This window comes from Trichosurus vulpecula, chromosome 4, assembly GCF_011100635.1.
Source record: "Trichosurus vulpecula isolate mTriVul1 chromosome 4, mTriVul1.pri, whole genome shotgun sequence".
In the NCBI taxonomy this organism is placed as follows: domain Eukaryota; kingdom Metazoa; phylum Chordata; class Mammalia; order Diprotodontia; family Phalangeridae; genus Trichosurus; species Trichosurus vulpecula.
In genome coordinates this window covers 118,131,830-118,158,393 of record NC_050576.1, presented here as the reverse complement: position 1 = coordinate 118,158,393, position 26,564 = coordinate 118,131,830, and the positions used below count along the sequence as shown (strand labels likewise).

Here is a 26,564-nt window from a genome sequence, read left to right as displayed (position 1 = left end):
AGGAATATTACTCTATCTCAAATGAGATAATTATAATATCAAATGAGAAAAGAATAAAGCACTTATTAGCACAGTGCCTGGCACATACTAAGCATTATATTAAAAAAGTAATTAGTAGTAGTATTATTATGATTATTGCTATTATCCTACTCTCCTGGATCCTGCCAAACTAGCCTTCTCTCTGTACCTTATACTTCATACTACATCTCCTGTCTACATGATTTTTACAAAGGTCAAACCAATATACCTAAAATTCAATCCCTCATTACCTCAACTTCCTATAATCCTTCTCTTCCTTCAATTTACAACTAGCATCATTTTCTGACATGTATTCTAATCCCCAACCAAAGATTACCCTTTCCTCTCAAACTACCTTATAGTTGATTACTGTTATTTATATAAGCTTTTTATTTCTTCTTCATATTTCTGTGTACTTATCATATGCTTTGATAAAATATAAACATGCTGAGCAGGAATTATTTCATTCCTTGTAGTTTATACCAAGGGCCTATAGTGCTTGCCACATAGCAGGAAATTAATGATTAATTAATACTTGTTGATTTTTGACTGAGACATGCCTAAGACCACTTTCGGGGGGGGAGTGGGGGGGGGGGTGCGGGAATGGGGGATGACAACACACTCAGTACTCAGAGAAAGCATTGGCAGTCCTCCACGTAAAAAAAAAATCATAGCAATATAGGGCCTAAACATTCCATCCAGAAATGTGTAGAGCCTGACCCTAGCACCAAAAAAAGTCCCAAACAATGACATCGATGATAGAGCTATTATGGAGCCAGGGATAATGAAGACAAAATCTCGAGGAAGCAAATAACTCCACAACATCTGTAAGTGATGTGTCTCACACACACATACACACACACACACACACACACACACACGGAAAACAAAAAGAAAAAAAGAAAGGAGAGAGGAGAGAAGAAAAAAAAAATCCAACAGTTTGGTCACAAGGTCAATCATAACTCTTGAAAGAAATGGAGCAAGAGTTTAAAGTCATATTTTAACTCAGGGCTGTCCAACCTTAGGTTATCTTAGGGCTGCATTAAAATAATTGTTCGAGGGCTGCACCCAGAATAAAAAAAAACAGTACACTAATAGAAAGTGGGGGAACGTGAGTCATCAATACGACACGTGAAGCGCAAAAGCAAACACAAAACAAGGTGACAACACAACAGTGTAAGGTAGGTGCATAGTGAGCAGTCTGCATCGTACAGATGGAATGCATCCTACAGATCGACTGAAAATTCTGTGCGATATGTTCCATCTGTAATACTGCATAAAAACACCAAAGAAAATTAACATCAACAAGATTATTAGTGATGGAATTAAAAAATCTAATATGCATTCCATGCAAATTATTATTTTATTTTTTCGCCCTTGAAAATTAAAACCCACAGGTGGGCCACACAAAATCGCACTGTGGGCCACATGCAGCTCGCGGGCCATATTTTGGATGGCCCTGTTTTAACTTAAATTAGAAGCAAAGAAGAATTAGAAAAAAAAAATTTGAGAATACTAGTAAAACTTGAAAGAAGAACTAAAACCTTGGTATAAGATTTGCAAAACCTTATCCAAGTAACAGACTCTCTGAAAATCAGAATAGACAAAACAGATGTTAATGATTCTATAAAGACAATAAGAAATTAAATTAACAAATTTAAACAAATTTAAAAGACTAAAAAAATGCAAGTAAATACCCCTTATCATAAACAACAGACCTGGTTAACAGGTTAAAAAACATAAGAATCAGACTACTTTAAAAGCCAGGGCCAAGACAAGGGATACTGTATTTCAAGAAATCATGACAGAAAACCAAAGAAGCCTTTTAGAACCAGAAAGCTACAAAAATCGCTAAACTGCATCCTTTAATCTAGGGATAACAACTTTAGTACTAGATTCCCAGGGTGATCAAAGAAAGAGGAAAAGGATCTACGTATACATAAAATATTTATAGCACCTTTTTTGTCTTAATAAATAATTGGCAGGAGATGCCCATCAACAGGGGAATGACTGAACAAACTGTGGTAAATGAATGTAATGCAGTACTATTACAATAATAATAATAGTATATAATAAAGGGAACAGTTAAGAGACACTGGGGAAAATAATAAGAACTGATGCAGAGCGGAGTGAGCAGAACTATGCAATTTAAAAAACTGTCCCAAGAAAAATAACTCTGAAAGACATAAGAAGTCTGGCCACTACAAAACCAACCAGGGGTCCAGAATATTGATGAAGTAAATATCCACCTCCTGACTGAGAGGTAGACTCAAAATGTGTAGAGAGATTTATTTTTGGACATGACTAATGCAGGAATTTGTTTTGCCTAATTCTAGAGTATTTGCTACGAAGGTTTTGTTTATTCATTTGGGGGAGGGAGCTGAAAAGGTGAGAGGAAGAAAAATGCTTAATTGAAGAAAATGTATAATAAAATATGTTTAAAGGAAAGGAAAAGGAAAATAGAATGTCACATAATATTTGTAAAGCACTTTCTACAGTTTCTGGCATCATAGTAAGCACTATATATGTATATGTGTGTGTGTGTGTGTGTGTGTGTGTGTGTGTGTGTGTGTATAGATAGATAGATATCCTTCTTGAAAAGAACCATAAATTGAAAATATCATAGCCAAAAACTAGCACCTAAAAAGAAAAAGTTCATGTAACAAGAGGCTCCACTCAAGATCACACAAGATTTGTCAGCTACTACTATCGAAATGAGGAAAGCTTGCTTCCAAAAGGCAAAAGATATATTTTCCTATCCTTTATTTTTCTTTTTTCTTTTTTTGGACATGGCTAATGAAGGAATTTGTTTTGCATGACTATACGTATTTGTAATGAGTTTTGTTTTTCTTGCTCCTTGATGAATTAGGAAAGAGAAGAAAGGAGAGAATTCAGAATAGAAAACAAAATTGAACTTTTAAAAAACAAGAAACTGCGTCCCAGAGAGATTAAACCAAAACAATTCATTTGTAGTTTTGACTAAAAAGATGTTGCGGAAAGCATAAAACAATCTTCTTGAATGTGTTCCAGGTATGGACAGGATTTTTTTAAAAAGATAGGGTACAGAAGTAGGGTTGCAGTGAGACAGGGAAATAGGAAGATCAACTTACTTTATCCAGTTCAGCCTGCAATATGTTTTGAGTGCTTTTGGCTTGCTGTAACTCTTGGTTTAGTTTGGCATTTATCTGAGTGCTTTGCTGGTCCAGCATCTGGAGGGTACGTTGTTGATGAGAAAGTTCCTAAAAATTAAGAGAACAAAAATAAATAATAGCCATTGTTCAGGAGAAGAGAGAGTTAAATGAAAAAAATTATTCAGTTAGTGCACTGAAAGAGCTGCAGACAATAGGGAGCCAGGCTTCCCATCAATTTTATAAGAAAATATAATTAACACCAGTACTGGTTCTGGTAATCAAATCCAGGTCTGTTTAGGTAGGGAATAGACAAATACTAATACTATATAGATAGTAATCTAAATTCAAAGTAATCTGTTAGTCCTCTACTAGACTACTAATTTAATTTTCTTTTCTATTTGGAACAGTGCAAAAAGGAGCTCAAATACATAAATACAGCTGAGATTACCAAGATTAACAATTCTGTTCAACCAGAAAAAATAGAAGATTTTGAAACGCATATATGCAGCATGAATACTAAGAACACATTTAATGAAAATATGGGGAGAGAACAGAGAGGCTTATAAAAAGTCTATATTAGTTAACTTTATAGTCATATAGCAGACTAAGAAGTTCAAAGAATTTAAGACACTAACTACTATACTTATAATTTAATATAAAAAATGCAATTGACTCGGCAGCTCTAAAATACAATATTAAAGACTCCTCTTCCCATACACATTAAGATCATACAGGATTAACTGAAAGATGAAAATAGGGTAAATTTATCCACTATCCTGATTGTTAACAAACGAGACACAAAATGAGATGTCTGCTCATCAAAGGTTTTGGTTATCATCATAGAAGATGATGTCTAGAATCAATCAATAAGCATTTATCATGCTAGGCACTGGATATAGAGGACAAAAAAAAAAAAAAACAGCCCCTACCTTCAAGAAGCCTAGAGTTTACCAGAGGAAACAACATGTATACATGATAATATATACAAAAAGTGCAAAGTCATGCATGGGGTTAGGGGAAGGGGAAGTTGAGAATCATATGAATGAAGTTAAACTTTGAAGAAAACTAGAGATTCTAAGAGGTAGAAGGGAATAATAAATGTATTTCAGGTACTGGAGACACTACGTACAAAAGCAAAAATGGGAGAAAGTATATCACATGAACAACAGAAAGAAGGCCAGTTGGGTTGGATTGTATATTATGTGAAGGAAAGTAATGTACACTCAGTCTGGAAAGACAGGCTGGAGCCAGATTGTAAAAGGCTTCCAGAAAAGAAAAGAGCTTTAGATAGCTTAATTCTCCACATGTTCCTATTTCTGAAAGATTTTGTATTACTGACTGCATCAAGTTCTAGAATATTGCAGGACCTATGAAATCCAAAATCTCTCAAAAAAGTACATTCTAGGAGAATGGATCATATAAGCAACAACATGGTGAACTAGACACTTTCTCTGATTCTCATGACTTCATAAACCTCTCCAAAACAGAAATTATATACCGAAGTTAAAGCAACTTCATCTGCTACATGGTCTAGGATACTCAAATTCCAAAAAATAGGGGGAAAAAACCCAGATTGATACTCACTGACCCTGAACCCACTCAGTTACCTCCCATGCTATTGGCAGCAAGACCACATAGCTGATCCATGGACACAGCACAAGCTTACATCAAAACCCATTCCTGTACCTGGTATAGCTTTTCCTCTTTCCAGTGCCTTAGAATCCCCCAAATCCAGGCTGCTTAAGTTTGCTTAGACCTCATCAATCAATGTGACCCAGTCCTTCAGAAACAAAAGACTGATTGGGGGCTACAACCCAGAAGTACCAGTACGGCAAAGCTTTGAACTTAGGACAGAAGGAATGAACAGGTCACCCTGCCTGTGGGGTGCTGTGCAGCATTCCACCAAGCCTGAGAAAAAAGCCAAGCATCCAGCTGGAGCCAGTTTAGTTCACCCAGAAGTCAACTGGAACAGACAACCTTGACTTGCCCATTGTGCAAGGGGGCAAGGAAGCTTTGAGATCTGTCCCCAAGGATCAGGAAGTGAGTAATAAGGAAAACAGAGGGGGGTGAGGATGGATGACCGAAAATACCAAAGATTTCAGGAAGAAGAAATCTCCAAGACTTTGAACATAAACAGAAAAATCAACAGGAAAAACACTAACAGAAGGAAATATGGCATCCAGATCTAGTAAAAAAAGAAAAAAATCAGGCATCTATTAATGAAGGAAAATGATCAACACTTTATGACGGAGAGCCCTGTGGAATTTTAGGAAAACATGGAATTACAACATATTATTCTTGAGTGGTTTAAAAGAGAAATAAGAATTATGAGAACAGGATTTATGTCGTACGCAGCAAAAATAATGAACAGAATCAAAAAATTTGAATCTGTAAGGACAAGCCTCACCAAAGACACAAAAAAGCAGACAAAAATATTGGAGATATAAATACACGGAAGTGAAGGACAACCTAAAAAAAGAGAAACAAAAAATAAAAACATGAAAACATGTTCACTATGCAAACAAAACATATGAATATTGAAGGAAGACTGAACAGAAACAACCTAAGGTTCATAGATCTTCCAGAAGAACCCAACAGGATAAAAAACCTTACCACCATAATGAAGGAAATAACAGAAGAGCACTGCCCAGAACTTTTGAACGTAGAAAATGAAATTCCAACTGAAAGTCTTCACAGATAGCCTCCAAAAAAAAAAAAAAAAGCTGCAAACTCCAAGATTCATAGTGGTTAAATTTAGTGATTCAATTTGGAAACAAGTTCCACAAACCATCAGGAAAAAGATCATCAAATGCAAAGGAAAAGATATTTAAATAACACAATATTACTCTAGGAAAACGAAGCGGGAATGGAATAATTGTGCCAATGGGAATTAGAGCTCAGGATGGTACCCAGGGCGAGCTATCTCACAAATCTGAGCTTAATTTCACAGGATAAAAGATGAATATTCAATAATAAAGAAGAGTCTGAAACATTTTCAGAAAGAAAACAAAACCTAAAAGAGATTGTTGGCTTCTTGAACACCCCAAACAACAGAACTGCAGAAAGAGTGAACAAATTACAGATAGCAACAGCAACACAGTAACTTTAGCAAACATACAAAGAAGTTGAGTAATATGCATCATAAAAGATAAGAGGAAAAATAAAGGAAAAAAAGAGCTAAGGATGCAATGGAAACAAAGGATAAAGTGATGCATAATTCAATATACATTGTGGCATCCATGTGTTGTAAAGAGTCCTAAATGAAAACTGCCAGCACAACTGACAGATAGATGCCCAAAGGAAAATTTATAGGACATGAATAAGAGTGGAACAAAATGAGAGAGCATGGATAGGGAGTGATCTGAACCAATGGAAGGAGCAGACACATGCTAAGATTGCAGATCCACCAAAGACAGAAATATACAAGACACTATTCAAAAAGTTCAGGAAAGTGGAAGTTGTAAGAGCCACCAATCCACTCAGATAACCAGAATAATCACAGATGAACATTTATACTGCCTATATCAAAAAGAAAAAAATTGTGTTAATGCACAATTTTAACTCTTAAGAGACGCAAATTGTCAACTCTCCTTATCATAGGGTCTGACCTGTTCTTTCCCTTAATGATCCCCATGTGCTTATGCAAACTCTAAACTGCAAAAGCTGGTAAACGTAACACAATTTATTTCATGGCAGGCCATACAGTTATCATGATTCGAAAGGGTAATGCTGTTTTCTCTTACCTTCTAACAATCTCCAAAGAGACTGAAAGCAACAAATAGAAAGGTTTTTGCTTGTCTATCCTACAAACAACTCTGTGAAAGATGTGAAAAGATGACCATGAAGATAAAAATAACGTTAAAGAGCTGGACGGAATCACAAAACCATTTCTCTGCTAATCATATCTCACCATAGCGACTTCACAATTTTTTTTTCCAGAATCTCAAGCCTTAAAAGCACCATGACCACCAAAACCAGAATATATTCCAGAGAGATGCTCAAAATTACAAACCTACCTCCACATACATATGCACCAAGAATATTAAACAGTTTGTTCTTTCTTACCTCCTGATACTCCTTCTCTTTGTCCTTCATTTTCTGTTCCAAAGCGCATCGGGTACTTTCTGCATTTTGTCTTTGGCAATTCAAATCTTCAGACATTTTTTTCAACTTTTGCTCCAGTGTCGTACACTACCAATAAATTAAATAATTCACTAAAATATAAAAACTTCTTCAACTAAATCAAATAAAGAAAAGTGTGCTGCTTTTTTTTTAGTTGGGTTTCCTTTCCTTGGTAATGATAATTTGTCCTGAGTTTTGGAAGATTCAATGTGAAATATGAAATAAAATACCAATATTTCTTGCTTTGCATAAGTGGACAGTTAAGCAGGACTTCTATGTAAAGTGATCTTATGCAATGGCAAATTTGCCCACAGGCACAGGGAAGAGAGGCAGGTAGTTGCACTCATGAAGACAGGGGACCTTCACATGTTCAAGGACATGTGGAGGCCAGGGACAGACATGGGGTATCCAAGCATATATGAATGAAAATAGACATGCAGAGAGGGACAAATGTGTCCTCTATCAGTGCTGGAGGTCTCACTACAAGCCCCAGATTCGGTGGTGGTGGTCCCTCCACCTGTCTGTTCAGCTTTTACTTGGAGGGATTTTTTAAATGGGCTTTTTAGGGCTTTTTTGGTTGGTTGAGGTGGCGGAGGCCAATGAGCACCAAGCTGAGGGATAGAAGTGGAGAGAGCACATTACTGAATAATAAAGTTAATATACGATTTTGGAATGAAAATTTCAGAATTCTATATGCAAAGTCAAATGTGCATAATGCAAATTTACATAAAGCAGGACTGTCTGTAGTTAACCTAAAAGAAAAAACCTAAAATAACTGTCACTTTTTAATCCAAAATAGAAAATTTCAATGTCAATTACCAAATCAATATAAACCAAAGCATATAGTATTCTAGTTTGTTAAGGCAATCAAGTTAAAACCTACATTTAAGCATAATGGTTTTTTTCAGAGAATCAGGACATTGAGATTGCAAAGTACATCAGAGAAAGAAGATAAAAAGGGGAAATGGCACAAAAGAGCTTCTAAGTTATTTTATACAGGGGTTCTTTTTCTTCCTTTCATAATTTTGAGTCTTGGTAATTTCAAGTTTTTATAGAGAATTTTAAAAAGAGCTTTCTACATTCATTTATAGGGGGTCTCCTTTCCTTTTACTGATCATTCCCTCTCTCATCTTATATAGCTAACATTTAAACAGCGCTTTAAGGTTTGTAAAGCACTTTATAATTATCTCATTTCTTCTCCACAATGATTCTGGAAGCAATATTATTCCCATTTTATAGACAAAGAAATCAAGGCAGAGATTAAGATTTGCCCAGTGTCACACAACTAGTAAGTGTGTCTGAGACTTCATGTGAACTTAGCTCTTTCTGATTCCAGGTCCAGTACTCTATCCAATGGGTAACCCAACTGCCATCTTCACTGTCTCCCTATGTACAGGATTCATCCTTGATAACAATAAACCTATCAGCTCCCATATTCTCAAAAATGACCCTACTATGCCCTGAAATATTATCATATCACTCTTTTCACTATCAATTTACTGGAAAGAACCCTCTATCCTCCCTGACTTCATCACCCACTTCTTCCACATTACCCCTTCTTCCACTACTGAAATTACTCTCTCAAAGGTTACCAATAATTTCTTAAATGCTAAAACATTTTGTCTTTTGCCAGTCCGTATCTACTTTGAGATCTCTCCAGCTTTTCTACTTACTGGATACTATCCCTACTCCCAACCTATAGCTCTTCCATCTTTAGAGACCTAGGTTCAAAATCCTCTCTCTCACACTTAGTAAGCAACCTCAGACAAGTCATTTAACATCTGTGAGTCTGTTTCCTCATCTGTAAAAAGAGGTTAAACTAAGTAACCTCAAAGGTCTCTTTCTGCTTTATATCTATAATAATCTTTGCATCCTATATTCTATCCTGGCTCTCCTCCTACCAGCAATAACCAGTCCTTCTCAGTCTCACCTGCTGGATCATCATTCCCTTCCTACCTGGTATCTCTTCTTCTGGTCCTGGTCCTCTCTTCTTCTCAGTCTCAATCATCTGTTTCCATATGTTCAGTTAGCATATCTACACAAATAACTCTCAAGATTAGGTCCTGGTCCTCTCTTCTTCTCAGTCTCAATCATCTGTTTCCATATGTTCAGTTAGCATATCTACACAAATAACTCTCAAATCTATATATCCAGCCCTCATCTCTCTCCAAAGCATCAATTCCATGTCAACTCACAGCTGGACATCTCCCTAACATCTCAAAATTCAACATGTCTAAAATAGACTAGATCTTCTCTACCCTAACTCCAAATCTGGTCCTCCAAATATTCATTTTGCTGTTAGAGGTACCACCATAATCTGTCACCCAAGTACCTAATTTCCATTGTAGGTATCATCATCATCCTTAAAAGTCATTCAATTTCCTAACCTCAGTCACCATCAATTCTATTATCTTTTACCTACTCCCATTCAGTTATCAAGTCTTCACTACCTTATTACAGAAATACAGACCCATATTTAAACAAGAATCCCCTTTTCAACATCACAAAGAAGTATTTATCCATCCTTTACTGAAAACCTTTGGAACCCACTACCTCCAGAGAATTCCAATTGCTAATGTTCCTCCTTGCATTCAGCTGAAGAATCCCTCCAAAATTGTCAACCACTGCCTATTCCGCTATCTAATGTCAAGTAAAACACTCTCTTCTAAGTGATAATCCAACTAACTCAAGATACCCATCATGTTCTCTTCTCCAGACTAAGCATTCCTAAATCCTTCAATCAGTCCTTTTATGAAATTATCTCAAGGCCTTTCACCAATTTGGGCACCCTCTTATGGAAGCTCTACATTCCAATCAAAATTAACAAAATAAAAATTCATTCATTATGGGCAAAAATCACTAGACATATTCCAGAAATAAAGATACAAAAGAAGAGATAATGGGTGGGAAGGTAGCCTAGGTTAACCTCCAGGTTTCCTTCTAATTCTAAGATTTTGATTTCTATTGAACACTGGAAGATCAGCTGAACAATTTAATTTCATGCAAGTCTAAAAATTCTATTTTCATATGTCCTAAGGCTTTTAAAGCTTTCCTATAATTCAGCTTTATCCAGTGTTATTACTAACATTTACCTAATGTCTCTTATTGTACAATACTTTTGCAGGAGAATGATGAGGTGAGTGGAAATTTTAAAATAAACCCACCCACCCAGAAGTACCTTAGTTGCTGCCTGATCAAATTGTGCTGTCAATCTCATCAGTTCATCTCTAGTTTTGTTCAAAACTTTCTCTTTTTCAGTTAGCTCCAGTTTTGTCTTCTCTAGTTGGAGCTGTGTTTCTTGCCATTTATTCATGTGTCCTTTTATGTCTTTTTCTTGTCCTTGCAGTTGATGTTCCAATTCATTAATTTTGTACCTTAACTCTTAAATCACAAAAAAAAAAAAGCACATTGAAAACCTTAGAGTAACAATTCATCTTTCATTTGAACCTTATGACTAGGGAATCTGCAATTAGTTTCACCTTGGACCATGTAATCTGAATGCAACATAAATAAATAGCATTAAGTTACAATATTTTCTTCTCCATTTTCTCCCATATTCAACTACCATAAAGGACACAAGACAGAGTTCATATTTCTACACAAATGAAAAAGTTTATAAAAGGTTTTTAACTGCTAAAATTGCACTTTTAATTGAAATGTGGCTTTTCTCCACAGTATTTCACAGCATTTCTACATCATAAAGGACTTGCAAAATTAAAATATATTGAGCACCACCCTACATATGGGCCTTGGGTTCATAGGGCCGTCACTCTCCTCTCCGCTGGCCCCACTCCTTCTCCAGTCCTGGACCTGATATGTGGCAAGGAAATAAGATCTTCTATTCCAGTTCCTGGTGGGGAATGATGGGGTCAGAAAGGACCTAAACACATCTGTGGGACGCTTCATCCTGTGGGCCTGGTTAGTATCTTATTATCAAAATAACATATACCAGCCGTATAGGCCCAGGGAAATATCCTCACATTCTATAAACCGCTTTATCTGAGGCCCTATTTGTCCAAAACGTGCAGCTGCCAACAGATAAAGCTGACACATGACACCTACAGGACGCAGCATGGAAGAAGGATACGTAGCAGAAACAGTCATCACCACCACCACTAACGTCGGACTTCAGCCCTCAGCTCGTTCTTTTTCTTTAGTGAGATTGGGGAGGGGGGAGCGGGGCACACAGGGGTCTTTTTTGGGGGGAGAACACAGTAATGTAGGAGTGAAGTTATCCTTTCTAGTGAGAAGGTGAGTAGGAGAGTGGGTAGGGCTGCACAAAGTGCCCATCGCCAAACCCCACGCCACTTCCTTTCTCCTTGCTGGGAAAGTGGGGAGAAGAGTAAAAGGTCTGGGGGGAGTAGTAATGCAAGCATCTCTGCAGGACAGGCAATGTGTCACAGCCTGGGGAATGAAAACCTGATTGGCATCAGGAATAAACTGAAACGGGGAAATATGGTTTGGGGGAAAAGTAAACTAAAACATTAAGGTGGCACAGTGGATACAGCGTCGGGCATGAAGTCAAGAAGACTCAAATTCACATTAAGAGTCAGACACTTACAAGCTGTTTGACCCTGGACAAGTCACTTACCCTTTGTCTGCCTCAGTTTTCTCAATTGTAAAACGGGGATAATAGCACCTCATGAAGTTGTTGTAAAGAACAAATCAGATAGTGCTCAGTGCCTTGCACACAGTAGGTGCTATCTAAATGCTATTTATCCTTACTATTATTAGAAGTACTACACTGGTAAAATTTAATATTTGTTTTTGCATCAAAAAATTAATTCTAAGCAATGACTAACTTACCTCAGTTAGCTATCTCAATCAAGAAATTGAAGAGGTCTCTGTCCCTTCAAATTGACAAAAATAGAAATCTCCCCTCTCCCTTCCCTCCCCATATACACTTACACAACCACACTGCCACCAAGAACACACACTTGGATCTAATAGTATTGGCAAAGCATGACACTTCTCACATCGCTGAAATCTGGACATCACAGCATTGTGAACACCACTGTGGCTTACTGGAAGGAGGAGTGACCTTGGAGTCTTTAGGACCACATGTCTAGCTAGCCGTGTGTCCACATGCCAGTCACTTCTCCTCTGTGAGGCTCAGTTTACTCAACTGTAAAAATGGAATCAATCATTGGACTGCCTGCTCCCAGGGTTGTGCCATGCAAGTGAGATAATTATTTAAAGTGTTTTGCAAGACAGAAAAGTAATCCATAAAGGATAGCTGCGATTATTTATTATCATATAAAATTATAATAGTAACGTAGTAACATTGTTCTTATAAAAAATATATTTGGCAAAGTCATTTCCAAAATGACACCTGAGCCACCTGACACAGTTAACTGCAACACTGTGTTAATGAAGATAAAGTCAAGTATTTGCTCCCCATACAGGCAACCTGATACTGCATCCAGACTTGTCTGGTAACTATCAAAGTTGAAGACTGGTCTCATAAAGGAAAAACCAGTTCAGACTGTGAATTACTCGATGTAACTCATCCCTACAGCTCCTAGAAAATATTCGGATACCTGCTTCGCTGAGATGATCCAGAACATCTTACATATAAAGACAATACACTCCCCCCAAAATAAATAAAAACAAAGCAAAGGACAGTAGCAAAGTACAGCCTTCCACACAACAGATTAGTAATTTGGCTTATGTGGATATGTACAAGAAATTAAGTCTCCAAACAAGCAGTTCCCAAAGGACAAAATTCAAGCTACCAGAAGCCATATAAAAAAACTGCTCTGAATTACTACTAATATAATAACTAGCACTTAGAGGCTTGAATGTTTCTTAAAGTGATTTACATATCTCATCTCAATTAACTTGATCCTCACAATTCTATTATTATTTTTGTTTTATCATTCCCATTTTAGAGATGAGGAAATAGGTGGAAGAGAGAGATAAAGTAACTTGCCCAGGGTCACACAGCTATGACAAGGCTGAAGCAGGACACAGCCAATCAGAGAAATGCAAACCAGAGCAACTCTGAGGTTCCTTCTCACAACTATCAGCTAGGCAAAGATGACCCAAAAAAGGATAATGACAAAATATTGGATGAAAAAAGGCAAATCACAAGACATTGTTAGTGGAGCTATGAATTGGTCCAACCACTATAGAAAGCAGTAGAAGCAGTAGGGAACTCAATACTCAAAATCACTAAACTGTACTTACCCTTTGACCCAGCAGTATCACTACTAGTTCAACACCCCAAAGAAAAATGAAAAGGAACTCAAATGTACAAAAATATTTATAGCACCTCTTTTTGCAGTGACAAAGAACCATAAATTGGAGGATGGTTGCACAAATCATGGTAAATAAATGTAATGAAATAATACTGTGCCATAAGAAATGAGTAAAGGGAGAGTTTCAGGAGAACCTGGAAAGATTTGTATGAATTGATGCAATGAGGTGAGTAGAATCAGGAGAGTAATTTATACAAAAACACTGCAAAGAAAAACAGATGTTGAAGACTTAGGAACTCCAATTAATGCAATGACCAACCACAATTACAGAGGTCCAGTGATGAAGCATCCTACCCAAATATCCTAACAGATGTGATGGACTCAAGTATCAGAATGAGATGCTTATTTTTGTACATGGCCAATGAGGGAACCTGTTTTGCTTGACTATGCATATTTGTTACAAGGATTTTGTTTTTCCTTCTTTTTTCAAATGTGGTAGTAGTAGGTGAGAGAAGAGAAAATGCTTGTTACCTGAAAAAAAAAAATTAAAGTCCAAAAAGTAAAATGTCTTCAAGGTCTCTAAAGTAACAACAGGATACATTATATAGTGGAAATTTTATTTACCAGGAGTCAGAGGAGACTGAAGTCTAATCCCAGCTCTATTATTAACAAGTGGGAAAGAAAAATCACTTCATTCGATGTCAGTTTCCTCATCCACAAAATTAAGGGAATGTTATTCCCAACATTAAAAGTTATTTCTAAGCCCCATTCTAACACTGGAAACTTTTTGATACTTCTAGTCAAAGTTCTAGAATCACTTTTAAAGGTTTTCTAAGAATCAGGTTGCAATTTAAACTTAAAAGTTTAATAATTACCTTGATTCTGGGCTTTTATCTGATCCAGCAGGCAAGGATTAGTATGGTTCTCATGGAAACTGCAATTAGTATCTTTGCTCTCCGTTTGCCAACCTGACATCCTATTAGGTGTTGTTTCTCGTTCCCAAGAAATGTGCAAGGCAGTAAGACCTCTCCTAAGGGGAGTTTCTTGAGCATTGGCTGAATGACGAGTAGGTGTCTTTTCTTGTTGCCATGAGAACACTGATGAAGAAGCCTGATGCCGAGCAATTTCCCTGTGACTCATAGTGTTTGGGAGAACTGTCTTACTTGCTTTCTGCGAAAAGATAAAAACAGTTAACTAAAGAATTCTTTAAAAAAGTCTCCACGTTCAAGGCTGCTTATTTTTAGATAAAAGTCACAATCACTGATGCATATCAAATTCCTAAAACAACAAGGTTTAAATTACCACTGAGAAACAGAAATCAACATCAACTTTCTTTTCTAGAGATGTACCTGTATCAGCATTTCAATATTTGGGAAGAGAAGCATCTATCTAGAACATAAGTTGTGTCCAATCAGACCACACTCTTGTTAATAGGTAGGCTAATCAGAGTTTCTTATATAGCTGAAGAATCATTCCTTGTGGAGGTGAATTCCAAGGGAGGAAAGGGTACTCTGCTATATTTATGTAATCATACACATACAGGGGACTGCATCATAACTACAAAGTGAGGCCTCTATGAGACCTCAAAAATGAGGAGAGGGGTTGGATCAAGGGCACTCACTACACCAGGGTGCACAGTATTAGAAAATGAAAAGAGAAAGACTTGGGACAACGGAGCTGCCCAAGAAATATAAGGAGGATATATGTGGGAATAAATGAGATACATAATCCATGTATACATGAGATATGATTCTCATCCTATACTGGAATGAGATGGATAATAGTCTTATGTCCAGTTATCATGGAACAAGCCTGGCTCTGTGGTTTGGCAGAATTGGCAATTACAAAGACTTGCTTTGTCAGTATAAGATAGGCCAAACAGTAATAGACAAGACACTCCTAATTTTCTCTGGAAAGGAAACATCTGTGTGCATTATAGTTTCCAATTTAAGATACAATAAGTTTCCCCTTCATTAAACAGATTAACTAGATCTAGGTGAAAGTTTTAGAACTATCCACCATGTATCAGCCACATTTCTGCCATGCTGCTGCAATCCACCGTCCTCCTCTACCCTGGCGCCCTGGGTGCCTATGTTGTTGGGCTGCTCATATCTCTGCACTTGCAGACCCACTATGATGCACTAGTGCCACATCACCTCCCTTTGCCCACCTCCTCAGACTCACAACTCTGGCTCCTGTCATGGAGACCTGTACTCATGGCTGGTGAAAGTTCATCGTATCTGGGCACCCCCCTAAACCAACCCTGATTCACACAAACCATCTTCCAACACTATTACCACTAAAAATGTCCCAACTAACCCCCTCTCCCACTTTCCACACTCCTGGAAAGCCTATGTTGATCAACTGTCCTGACTCCATTCACTCTACCTGTGAATACTCAGGCCACAAAATCCTTCCCTGGCTACAATCTGCCTATGTGCTATCTTCCCCTAATGTGAACTCCTTGAGAATGAGGCCCACCAAGCTTTTGGTATTTGTAGCCCCAGCATTTAATAAGCGGCTTAGTGCACTGTAAGCACTTAGTAATAAATGCTTTCATTCATTAATTCATACATGTAAGAGACTAAATTTGGTACCTGGCTGTCAGGATCAGAACCGATAAAGCTCAGAACAAGCTGAAGATGACAATGACAGCCAATAAACAAGTGTTTGTTAGCTATACTAAGAGGGAAAAAAAGAGGCCCAGCACAAAGGGAAGGTCCATTGCTTGGAGGAAAAAAAAAAATGTGAAATGACAAGAGGGAAAAGGCAGAACTGGAAATGATGAATTTTAAATTTTGATTCTGTGGCATATGAATGTAACGGAACACCATTGTATTATAAGAAATGATGAGCAGGCAGACTTCAGAAAAACTTAGGAATACTTATATGAACTGATGTTGACAGAAATGAGCAGAACCAGGAGAACATTGTACACAGTCACAGCCACATTGTGCAATGACTGACTTTGATAGACTTAGCTCTTCTCAGCAATGCAAGAATCTAAGACAACTCCAAAAGACTCACAGTAGAAAATACTACCCACATCCAGAGAAAGAACTTTGGAGTCTGAATGCAGATGGAAGCATACTATTTGCTCTCCTTTTTTTTAAGTTCCATTTCTTCTTTCTCCTGGTTCCTCCCACTGGTTCTAATTCTTCTTTACATCATGACTAATATGAAAATGTTTAATATGAATGTATAAGTACAGCCTATGTCAGATTGCACACCGTCTTGGGGAGCGGGGAGGACAGGGAGCTGCATAAAATTTGAAACTCAAAATCTTATGAAAGTGAAGGTTAGGGGCAGTGCCAAGATGGCAGCTGGAAAGCAGGGACTTGCTTAAGCTTTCCCTCAGGTCCCTCCAAACACCTATAAAAATGGCTCTGAACAAATTCTAGAACTGCAGAACCCATGAACAGCAGAGAGAAGCTCTAGCCCAGGACAGCCTAGATGGTCGCTGGTAAGGGTCTACTGCATGGAGCTGGGAGCAGAGCCCAGCGTGGGCCACACCTGGACCAACCAAACCCGGAGCCAGGCGAAACAGGCCATAGGGCCCTGAATCACTGAGCTATGGCAGTTACTAGACTTCTCAACCCACAAACGCCAAAGACAACACAGCAGGTTAGTGGGAATAGCTGCTGGGACAGAGTGAAAGGAGTTTGTGGTCAGCTACCACCCCGGGCGGGGGTGGGGGGGAAAGAGGAGGGCGGTGACAGAGGTGGTACAGCTCTGACCCTGCTTCCAAGAGCTACAGCTGCTGTTGCTTCTGTCCCCAGGCCCACCTCGTGGGAGGAATTAAGCAGCGGATTAGAGTGGGCATGCAAAGCCTACTTTGCCCTGCCTGGATCTGGGCCTCAATCCTGGTTGGTGGTTCTTGAGGAACAAGGAGCACTGGTATGGCAGAGCTTGCTGTATAGGAATAGCTCTGAAAACAAGAGTGCAACCCCTCAAGCTTGGAACAAAGTACCCTCTACTCTACAAGCAGTCTTACCCCGACAAAAAACTCAAGGGTCAAGTAAGTTGGCTGGAACATGGCCAGGCAGCGAAAATGCACTCGGATTCAGTCTCAGACTTTGGAATCTTTCTTTGGTGACAAAGAAGACCAAAACATACAGCCTGAAGAAGTCAACAAAGTCAAAGAGCCTACACCAAAAGCCTCTAAGAAAAAATATGAATTGGTCTCAGGCCATGGAAGAGCTCAAAAAGGATTTGGAAAAGCAAGTTAAAGAAGTAGAGGAAAACGTGGGAAGAGAAATGAGAGTGATGCGAGAAAACAATGAAAAACAAGTCAATGACTTTCTAAAGGAGATCCAAAAAAATACTGAAGAAAATAACACGTTAAAAAATAGACTAACTCAAATGGCAAAAGAGCTCCAAAAAGCCAATGAGGAGAAGAATGCCTTGAAAGGCAGAATTACCCAAATGGAAAAGGAGGTCCAAAAGACCACTGAAGAAAATACTACCTTAAAAGTTAGATTGGAGCAAGTGGAAGCTAGTGACTTTATGAGAAATCAAGATATTATAAAACAGAACCAAAGGAATGAAAAAATGGAACACAATGTGAAATATCTCATTGGAAAAACCACTGCCCTGAAAAATAGATCCAGGAAAGATAATTTAAAAATTACTGGACTACCTGAAAGCCATGATCAAAAAAAGAGCCTAGATATCATCTTTCAAGAAATTATCAAGGAGAATTGCCCTGATATTCCAGAGCCAGAGGGTAAAATAGAAATTGAAAGAATCTACAATTCACCTCCTCAAAAAGATCTCAAAAAGAAAACTCCTAGGAATATTATCAACAAATTGCAGAGCTCCCAGATCAAGGAGAAAACATTGCAAGCAGCCAGAAAGAAACAATTTGAGTATTGTGGAAACACAATCACAATAACACAAGATCTAGCAGATTCTACATTAAGGGATCAAAGGGCTTAGAATACGATATTCCGGAGGTCAATGGAGCTAGGATTAAAACCAAGAATCATCTACCCAGCAAAACTGAGTATCATACTCCAAGGCAAAATATGGACTTTCAATAAAATACAGGACTTTCAAGCTTTCTCAGTTAAAAGACCAGAGCTGAATAGAAAATTTGACTTTCAAACACAAGAATCAAGGGAAGCATGAAAAGGTAAACAAGAAAGAGAAATCATAAGGGACTTACTAAAGTTGTACTGTTTTGTTTACATTCCTACATGGAAAGATGATATGTGTAATTCATGAGACCTCAATATTAGGGGAGCTGAAGGGAATATACATATATATACACATATATACATAAAGACAGAGGGCACAGGGTGAGTTGAATATGAAGGGATGATATCTAAAAGAATAAAACCAAATTAAGGGATGAGAGAGGAATATATTGAGAGAGGGAGAAAGGGAGAGAGAGAATGGAGTAAATTATCTCACATAAAAGTGGCAAGAAAAAGCAGTTCTGTAGGAAGGGAAGGAGGGCAGGTGAGGGGGAATGAGTGAATCTTGATCTCATCAAATTTGACTTGAGGAGGGAATAACGTACATTTGGGTATCTTACCCCACAGGAAAGAAGAGGGATAAAAAAGAGGGGATGATAGAAGAGAGGGCAGATAGGGGGAGGAGGTAATCAAAAGCAAACACTTTTGAAAAGGGACAGGGTCAAGGGAGAAAACTAAATAAAGGGGGACTGGATAGGAGGGAGCAAAAATATAGTTAGTCTTTCACAACATGAGTATTGTGAAAGGGTTTTGCATAATGATACACGTGTGACCTATGTCAAATTGCTTGCCTTCTTAGGGAGGGTGGGTGGGGAGGGAAAAGGGGAGAGAATTTGGAACTCAAAGTCTAAAAAGCAGATGTTCAAAAAAAGAGTTGTTTTTGCATGCAACTGGGAAATAAGATATACAGGCAATGGGGCATAGAAATCTATCTTGCCCTACAAGAAAGTAAGGGAAAAGGGGATGGGGTGGAGTGGGGTGACAGAAGGGAGGGCTGACTGGGGAACGGGGCTATTAAGCCCCTCCTGCTATCAGAAAGATCATGGAAAATAGAAAGGTACTAACAGAACTTGGAAAGGACAAGCATACCCACCATCAAAAAAAGAATCTGCAATTCTAAAGCTACCTAAAGTTCCTAACCTACACTCCATTGTTTTAGTGGTCTTTTTTTTTGACAATTGTATTTTGATATAATTGCTTTCCCTTGTAATCCCATATATTTTATTTTATGCATTTTAAAAAAACATTATGCTGAGAAGCCTGTAGGCTTCACCATCAAACTGCCAAAGGAACCAAAAGACAAAAAATGTTAAGAATCTCTATAGTCTCCCCCAAGGAAATTCTACAAGGGATCAATAAAGAGATGGTTAGTGAACATCGAGAAAAGAGGTAATCACAAAGAACCAGGATAGCTTCATCAAGAGCAGGTTATACGAAATTAATCTGTTGCCTTTTTTGATAGGGTTACAAAACTGGCAAATAAGAATGCTGTAGATATATTTTAACTCAATTTTAGGAAAGCATTTGACAATGTTTTTCATACCATTCTTAAGATAGGAGACGTTGGCAAAATGATAACACAATTAGCCAGATTTGGAATTGCCAAGTAGTAGTCACTAACGATTCAATGTCCATTTGGCAGGAGGTCTCAGTGGAGTACCCCAGTAATCTATGCTTGGCTCTGTTATCCTTAAGGATTTTATCAATGAACTGGATAGAGGCAGAGACAGCATCCTTGTCAGATTTGGAGATCACACAAAACTCGAACACTGGACAACAAAATCAGGACGCAAAAAGACTTTGGTAAGCTAGCATAAAAGTCTTGGGTTTAAAAAAAAAATTAACTTCACAAATATATAATGGAAGAGTCATTGTAAGAAAGCAATATACCTGAAATAAATGTGAGGAACATTTTCTACAATTAACAAAAGATGTGAAGCAACTAGCTCAAGTAAACAAATCAAGTCAGTGAGAGCTTGGCCTTCCCAAGCATTCTTCCATTTGTTACATCTCATTGTCTAGAAAAATAGCTCCGTACCTGACTATTAGTCTATAAAGTAAACTACAGGGTTTTTTTTATGCTTCCATTAGGATTTGTATGTGGGGATGAAGAAAAAACTAATCATCCCTGTTATTACCTTTAATTTCTTATTTTGTACCTGGCTGTTAAATTCCCATTTTTATGTAAAATAATGCACACTACCAACAGGAAGTAGCTTACTTTTCTAAGCAAATAAAAATCTGTCAACAACTGGGGGAAAAGTGCAATCTAATCTTATACTAAATTATAACAAAACAGGTTTTTTGAGATATATATATTACAAAGAACTAACTTACTTTAATTTGTAAAGCTTTTATCTCTTCCTCTAACCTTTTTCGTTCTTCAACCTCTTTACTATATTTTTCTTGTAGTTCTTCATACTTGGAAGCTAAAAACAGACATGAAATATAACTAATTTCAGCAATAGAATTTCAGTTCAACAAAATAAAATCCATAAAGTATCCATCCCAATACTTGAGAATCTAGAAATTAGCATTTTAAATTCCAAATGAAAACAAAATGATTTTGTCATGACAATAGAACTGTTAAATTATTTAAAAGAACTTTTAAAATATATAGAATGAAAGATCCTATTCAACATAGGTTTCAGAAAAAGTTCTCAAGGGCCACACAAAATATCAAAATTCCTTTTGAAGACGTAACAATGTAAGATTAGAGGTCAGATCTGAATTGTTTAATTTCAGAACAAGACCTAGATGATATCTTTTAAAGTTATATTTAGTGTTATCTATTTAAATACATCAGGTTAAAAAAATAAACTGAAAATGCACTTTTCAAGATTATATAGCCAATTACTACTGTCAGAATAAGGACTGGGATTAGGGTCTCATGAATTCCTGTTCAAGGATCTTGCCACTACACTTTCACACTTTGTTCACCCTAGAAAGAGACCTTGGAATTAGAAAAATATAGAGACTTGTTCTTTTTAAAACTGCAGGTTTTTTCCACTTTTTTTTTACTGTTTTGAAGTACTTTGACCTAAAGTCTGAGACTTTTACTTCAATGTTTTCACATTCTTTCCTTTCAAGGAGAAGGTATAAAGTGTAAATAGAAGCAGCTGATGGTACAGTGGATAGAGCACTGGAGCCCAGAGTCAGAAGACCTGAGTTTACGTCTGGCCTCACATACTTACTCTGCAACCCTGAGCAAGTCATTTACCTGTTTGCCTCAATTTCCTCAATTATAAAACAAAGATAATAACAGCATTTACCTCACGAGGTTGTTGTGAGGATCAAATAAAATTAATATTTGTAAAAACTGCTTATCAAGCAGTGCCTGGCACATAGTAGGCACTACATGTTCCTTTCTCCTAAATTAACTTGAATTGATAAACTATCTCCTTCTGTGTAACTTGTGGATACAGATGCTTAAAAGCGTGATTGCATACTACCGATGATTACTCGTGAGGACAGATTTACAAAGCAGCTGCTTGTAAAACATCTATTATAGATGAGAAATGTTTTTCATTTGGAAGGAGGATGGTTTTTTGTTGTTGCTGGTTTGTTTTTTTTCTGGAAGCTATTGCAGGAGAAAAAAAAACATGAGCTATAGGAATAGGTCTCTAAGACACCTGCTTGCTATAGTTTGGAAAAATATCTTGTACTGAACAGAGGAAAACAAATATACTCAAACTAAATCAGTCAGTCAACAATTTCTGTACATTGTGTTTCTAAGCTGGAGGAAATTGTGATGAAATGATCGTTCTCAAAATGTTGCTGGAAAAGACATTTTGTTATTGCTGTATATGTGTTGTTGTAAAATTGTAGGGATTCTGGATAGATAACTAGGAGAAGGGGAGGTAACAGAATGGGAAATGTGAGACATAATTCAAACTGAGCAGAGAGAAGTATTTAGAGATGGTAGCTGGGCTAAGACAGATGTGAAAGATTTTATAGAACCCAGCTGATGTCGGTCTTTCCAAATTATTCAAATGAGCTAAAAAATGATATGGCCTAAATGCACTCTGATCCCAAAATACTGGTAGGAAAAACAACAAGGATCACCAGCCTTGACCTGGAAAATAACAAAAGCTAGAATTGGGCCTCAGAAGGGAATAATTAAGAGACTAGATTCTCTAAAATGAGCATAGTAGCTGAACATAAGAGATAATATATAGGTAAGAGAAAGAGCAAGTTGGTTTGCCAACCAAGATCCTCTATCCCATTAAACAAAATCTTTTTTTTTTTTGACATACCCCTTAGTTCAATTCAAAAATCATTTATTATGCCTTTACTTGATACTATATTTGCAAGGTACTATACTAATCCCTGGGGATTGAAAGACAGAAACACAACAGCTCAAAGGAAAAAAGAGCTTGTATCCATGTCTGGTCTTGGTGGGGAAAATATGGGATTTCTGGAAGCCAGATAGGACAAGTAGAGAGACCTACAAGCAAAACCAATGCATGTGCACATGCACTCAGTCTTTCACTCTCTCTCTTCACACATACACACACACACACACACACACAAAGAGAGGTAGAACTGAGAGTCCAGCAACTCTAAGTTATGTCCTATTACGGAGGAAAGTAAGGAAAGAAAACCTCAGGCAGGACTGCATGCTGGAATTCTAGTACATTACTCATACTCTACTCTACCCTTTGTCTGAGGTCCCTGCACTAAGCTCTTACAAACCAAGTACCAAATCCATACCACTTTGATGACTTGACTGTGCAGAAGCAGCAGAACTCTTCTGTGGCGTACTGTTTAGTGTCGAGACATCTCCTGGCAACACTGCCAGTTGGCTTCTCTCACGTTCAGATTTACATCTGTTAGAAAAGGAATTATAGAAAACTGCAGATGAATTATAGAAATTATACATCTCTAATTACCTCTTCATCATCTAGAAGACTGAAACCTCCTAAAAAATTTTGATAATACTCACATTTGAGTATTCCAAAGTATAAACTGAAAATACTAACATAATGTCCTACATTTCATTATTATTTATAAAATACAAATAAAATTATACCACATTTATAAGAGCATGAAAAGAAAATGGAATTTATTATTTCATTATTACATAAATAACATTAACCTGGGCAGCTAGGTGATGCAATGGATAGAAGGCTCAGCCTAGAGCCAGGAAGACTGTCTTTGTAAGTACAAATCTGGCCTCAAACACTTACTAGTTGTGTGACCCTGGACTAGTCACTTAACCCTGTCTGCCTCAGTTTCTTCATCTGTAAAATGAGCTGGAGAAGGAAATGACAAACCACTCCAATTTCTTTGCTAAGAAAACCCCAAATGGGGACACGAAAAGTTGCACAAGACTGAACAACAACAAGAAATTAACCTATGAATAGAAACCTCTTCCTTCTCAAAGAGCCAATTAGTACTACAAGGTTGGTTGGTTGGTTGTTGTCCTTTGTTCTAGAAGAGGACCAAAATGACATCACTATGCTAGAATCAAGTTTCAATGTGTTCAATTGTGGCTGATCAGACCAATACGAGCTGGGAATGCTCTACCACAGGTCGGGTACAAATAGTCCATGTGAACATTTGGGGTGGATATTCTAAACTTACGCATCCTGCCTTTCCTTTGAGCTGTTTCAATTCTGCTTTTCTCATAGAGCACAGCACCTTCTCTGATGTGGGCATATCATGCTGAGTGGTCCTTTTCAAGATCTGAGGCCAGGTTTTACAGGTTTATAAATTAGTGATGGAAAAGATTTTGGAAGTCAAGTCTAACCCCTGCCCTTTTATTTTTTTTTGGCAGGGCAATTGGGGTTAAGTGACTTGCTCAAGGTCACACAGTTAGTACATGTGTCAAGTGTCTGAGGCCGGATTTGAACTCAGGTCCTCCTGACTCCAGGGCCGGTGCCCCCTGTCCTTTTATAAGTGAGGAAACTAAAGACAGAGAGATTGAGACTTGCCCAAACAGTAAGTCTGAAAGTTAGAATTAAAACCTAGAGAGTCTGACTTCAAATCCTACACAAATACCTACACCATGACACTTCTCAATTTTCCCAATCTTTGTAATAAACCATGATATAACAGACTGTCAATATAAAGAGCGTTCCAAAATTCTTAGTGTAGTTTTACAGCTTTAATACTTTATTAAATTAATAGTTTATTATTAGATTCCTCTAAAAATTAAAATAGTCTAGCTTCCACAAAAAAAAATAAAAACCACAACAAATTTAAAAGTAAATAGCTGCAACAACTTTCTAAAACTATCAAAACAGTTACCTTTTAAGTTCCTGTTCAAGTTTTTCTATTTGTTTTTTGCTTGCATTTAGCTGTCCTTCCTGGAAATTTACTTGTGACTCTTTGACTTGAAGCTCATGAGAAATCTTCTGCTTCATTTTCTCCAAATTATCACATGTTTCCATCAAGCTCTGATTCTCCCTTTTGAGGGTGGCCCCTTCATTTTTTTGATCATCAACCTAATTAAAATCATCAAAAATATTTTAAGGAATTTAAAATAAGGAACTTCTTTCTAAGTTTACCAAATTTGCTGCCAAAGTTAAAGCCTTCATCAATCAAGTAACATATTGAACAAAAATTTAAGCATCGTAAGTCACTAGTTTTCTATTTCTGGAACTTATGACTTAGTAAAAACAACAATCACTAAAAAAAATTTACTGCTAAGGCATTTTATTAATAATTCACGTTTTATTTCTTTGAAATAAGGAGACTTTTAGGTTAACACTTTTTGAATCCAAAAATTTTTTTAAGATTTAAGATCATCCAGGCATAGCTGTCTACCTTCAGGTTGTGTTACAACTATATCACTGCCAGTAAATGAGACCGCATTATATTTTTTAAATTCTTCGGTAAAAAGAAACCCCCTCCAAATCTTCCTAAGAAAACTATTCCAATGTTCAACATCCCTGTGAGCACATTCTCCTAGTGCCACAGTAATAAAAAGACATCATGGAAAAGCAGAAAATTGCTTCTGTCTCATAAAAAATGAGGAGACATTTTTAAAATAAACAAACATATACATATATATAATTCTAGAACAATATATAATTACTTGGCAAGTACATTTTTGGTCACAAATTTTAAAAAAACTTTTGCTTCCAGCTGGCAATCAGAATAATTGTGTTACCAATTAGATCAAGATCAATTAGACCAATTAGGAGATTATAATTCATACTTAATTTTCAAGTCCTACGTTAGTTTTTAATTATTCAAAGGTGAAAATCTAAGATACCACCTCATCCACTTGAGAAAGAGAAATGCCACCTCCCTTTCCACTATCCGTTAACACTGATTTGCCATATTAGAGTCTAAGTCAGGAACTTCTGGCTTATTAGTCAAGACTTCCAAAGTAATTCCCAAAATAAGCTCTTGAGTAGAAGGTTGAATGGGACTTTGGAACTACCAACATCAGCGAGCTAAGGGATTTAGAACTGAAGAAGGAAAAAATTAAAAAATTTTAAAAAACAAAATGAAAATTAAAACGTAAGCAAGAAATCACAATACTTGCTTCGTCCCTGGTGATGCTTAACTCAATCCTCGGTTACCTTTTGCTTCTGCTTTTGCAGGGCAGCCTCCAAGGATTCCAGCTGAAACTGTCTTTGTTGTCTTTCTTTCTTTAGTTTGTCTAGTTGTCCTTCAAGCTCTTGAATTTTCTGAAGGGCTCTGGTAGACAGACCTTCTTTCCACTCCTCTAAGGCCCAACTCATTTTGTTCTACCTTGTTTAGTACTCGATCGCAATTTAAAAATAGGTTGAAAAGAAGAATCCAATCATTGCTCCTGTGGCATTAAGGGGCGAAAATGATTAAAATAAATAAAAATTAAAAAGGAATTCAGCGCCAGGGATTAAGCAATCTGTTCACATCCACATTCTGCACAGGTAAGTTAAAAGTAACGTCCAGCTAGCACAGAAGCCACAGAGCAGGCATTTAAATGTTATATCCCAGGCATAAAATGTCCAACTCACCTGGCTACGAGATTCCAGTTATTGCTCTGGAGCTATTTTTCTTCTTTTCACTAAATCCACAATAACTGAACAGAGACACACAGGTAGGGCACAATAGTTCCTTTCTGTCCCTGCTTCTTTTAGCCTGTGTCTTTTCTTATATCTTAATTTTGCCTTCTT

General features: G+C 37.2%; 1 protein-coding gene across 1 annotated transcript in view; it reads right to left on the bottom strand.

Moving 5' to 3' along the window:
* Window positions 1–26,147, bottom strand: part of CENPF (centromere protein F) — a 74,187-nt gene extending 48,040 nt beyond the window's left edge. The window contains exons 1-8 of the mRNA XM_036755539.1: window positions 25,986–26,147; window positions 24,703–24,899; window positions 23,164–23,279; window positions 20,788–20,879; window positions 14,347–14,641; window positions 10,450–10,652; window positions 7,215–7,340; window positions 3,129–3,257 (exon numbers count right to left, since the gene is read on the bottom strand). Coding sequence (XP_036611434.1) covers window positions 3,129–3,257; window positions 7,215–7,340; window positions 10,450–10,652; window positions 14,347–14,641; window positions 20,788–20,879; window positions 23,164–23,279; window positions 24,703–24,899; window positions 25,986–26,147 — 1,320 coding nt within the window. The remainder of the gene's footprint in view (window positions 1–3,128; window positions 3,258–7,214; window positions 7,341–10,449; window positions 10,653–14,346; window positions 14,642–20,787; window positions 20,880–23,163; window positions 23,280–24,702; window positions 24,900–25,985) is intronic.
* Window positions 26,148–26,564: the final 417 nt, after the last annotated feature.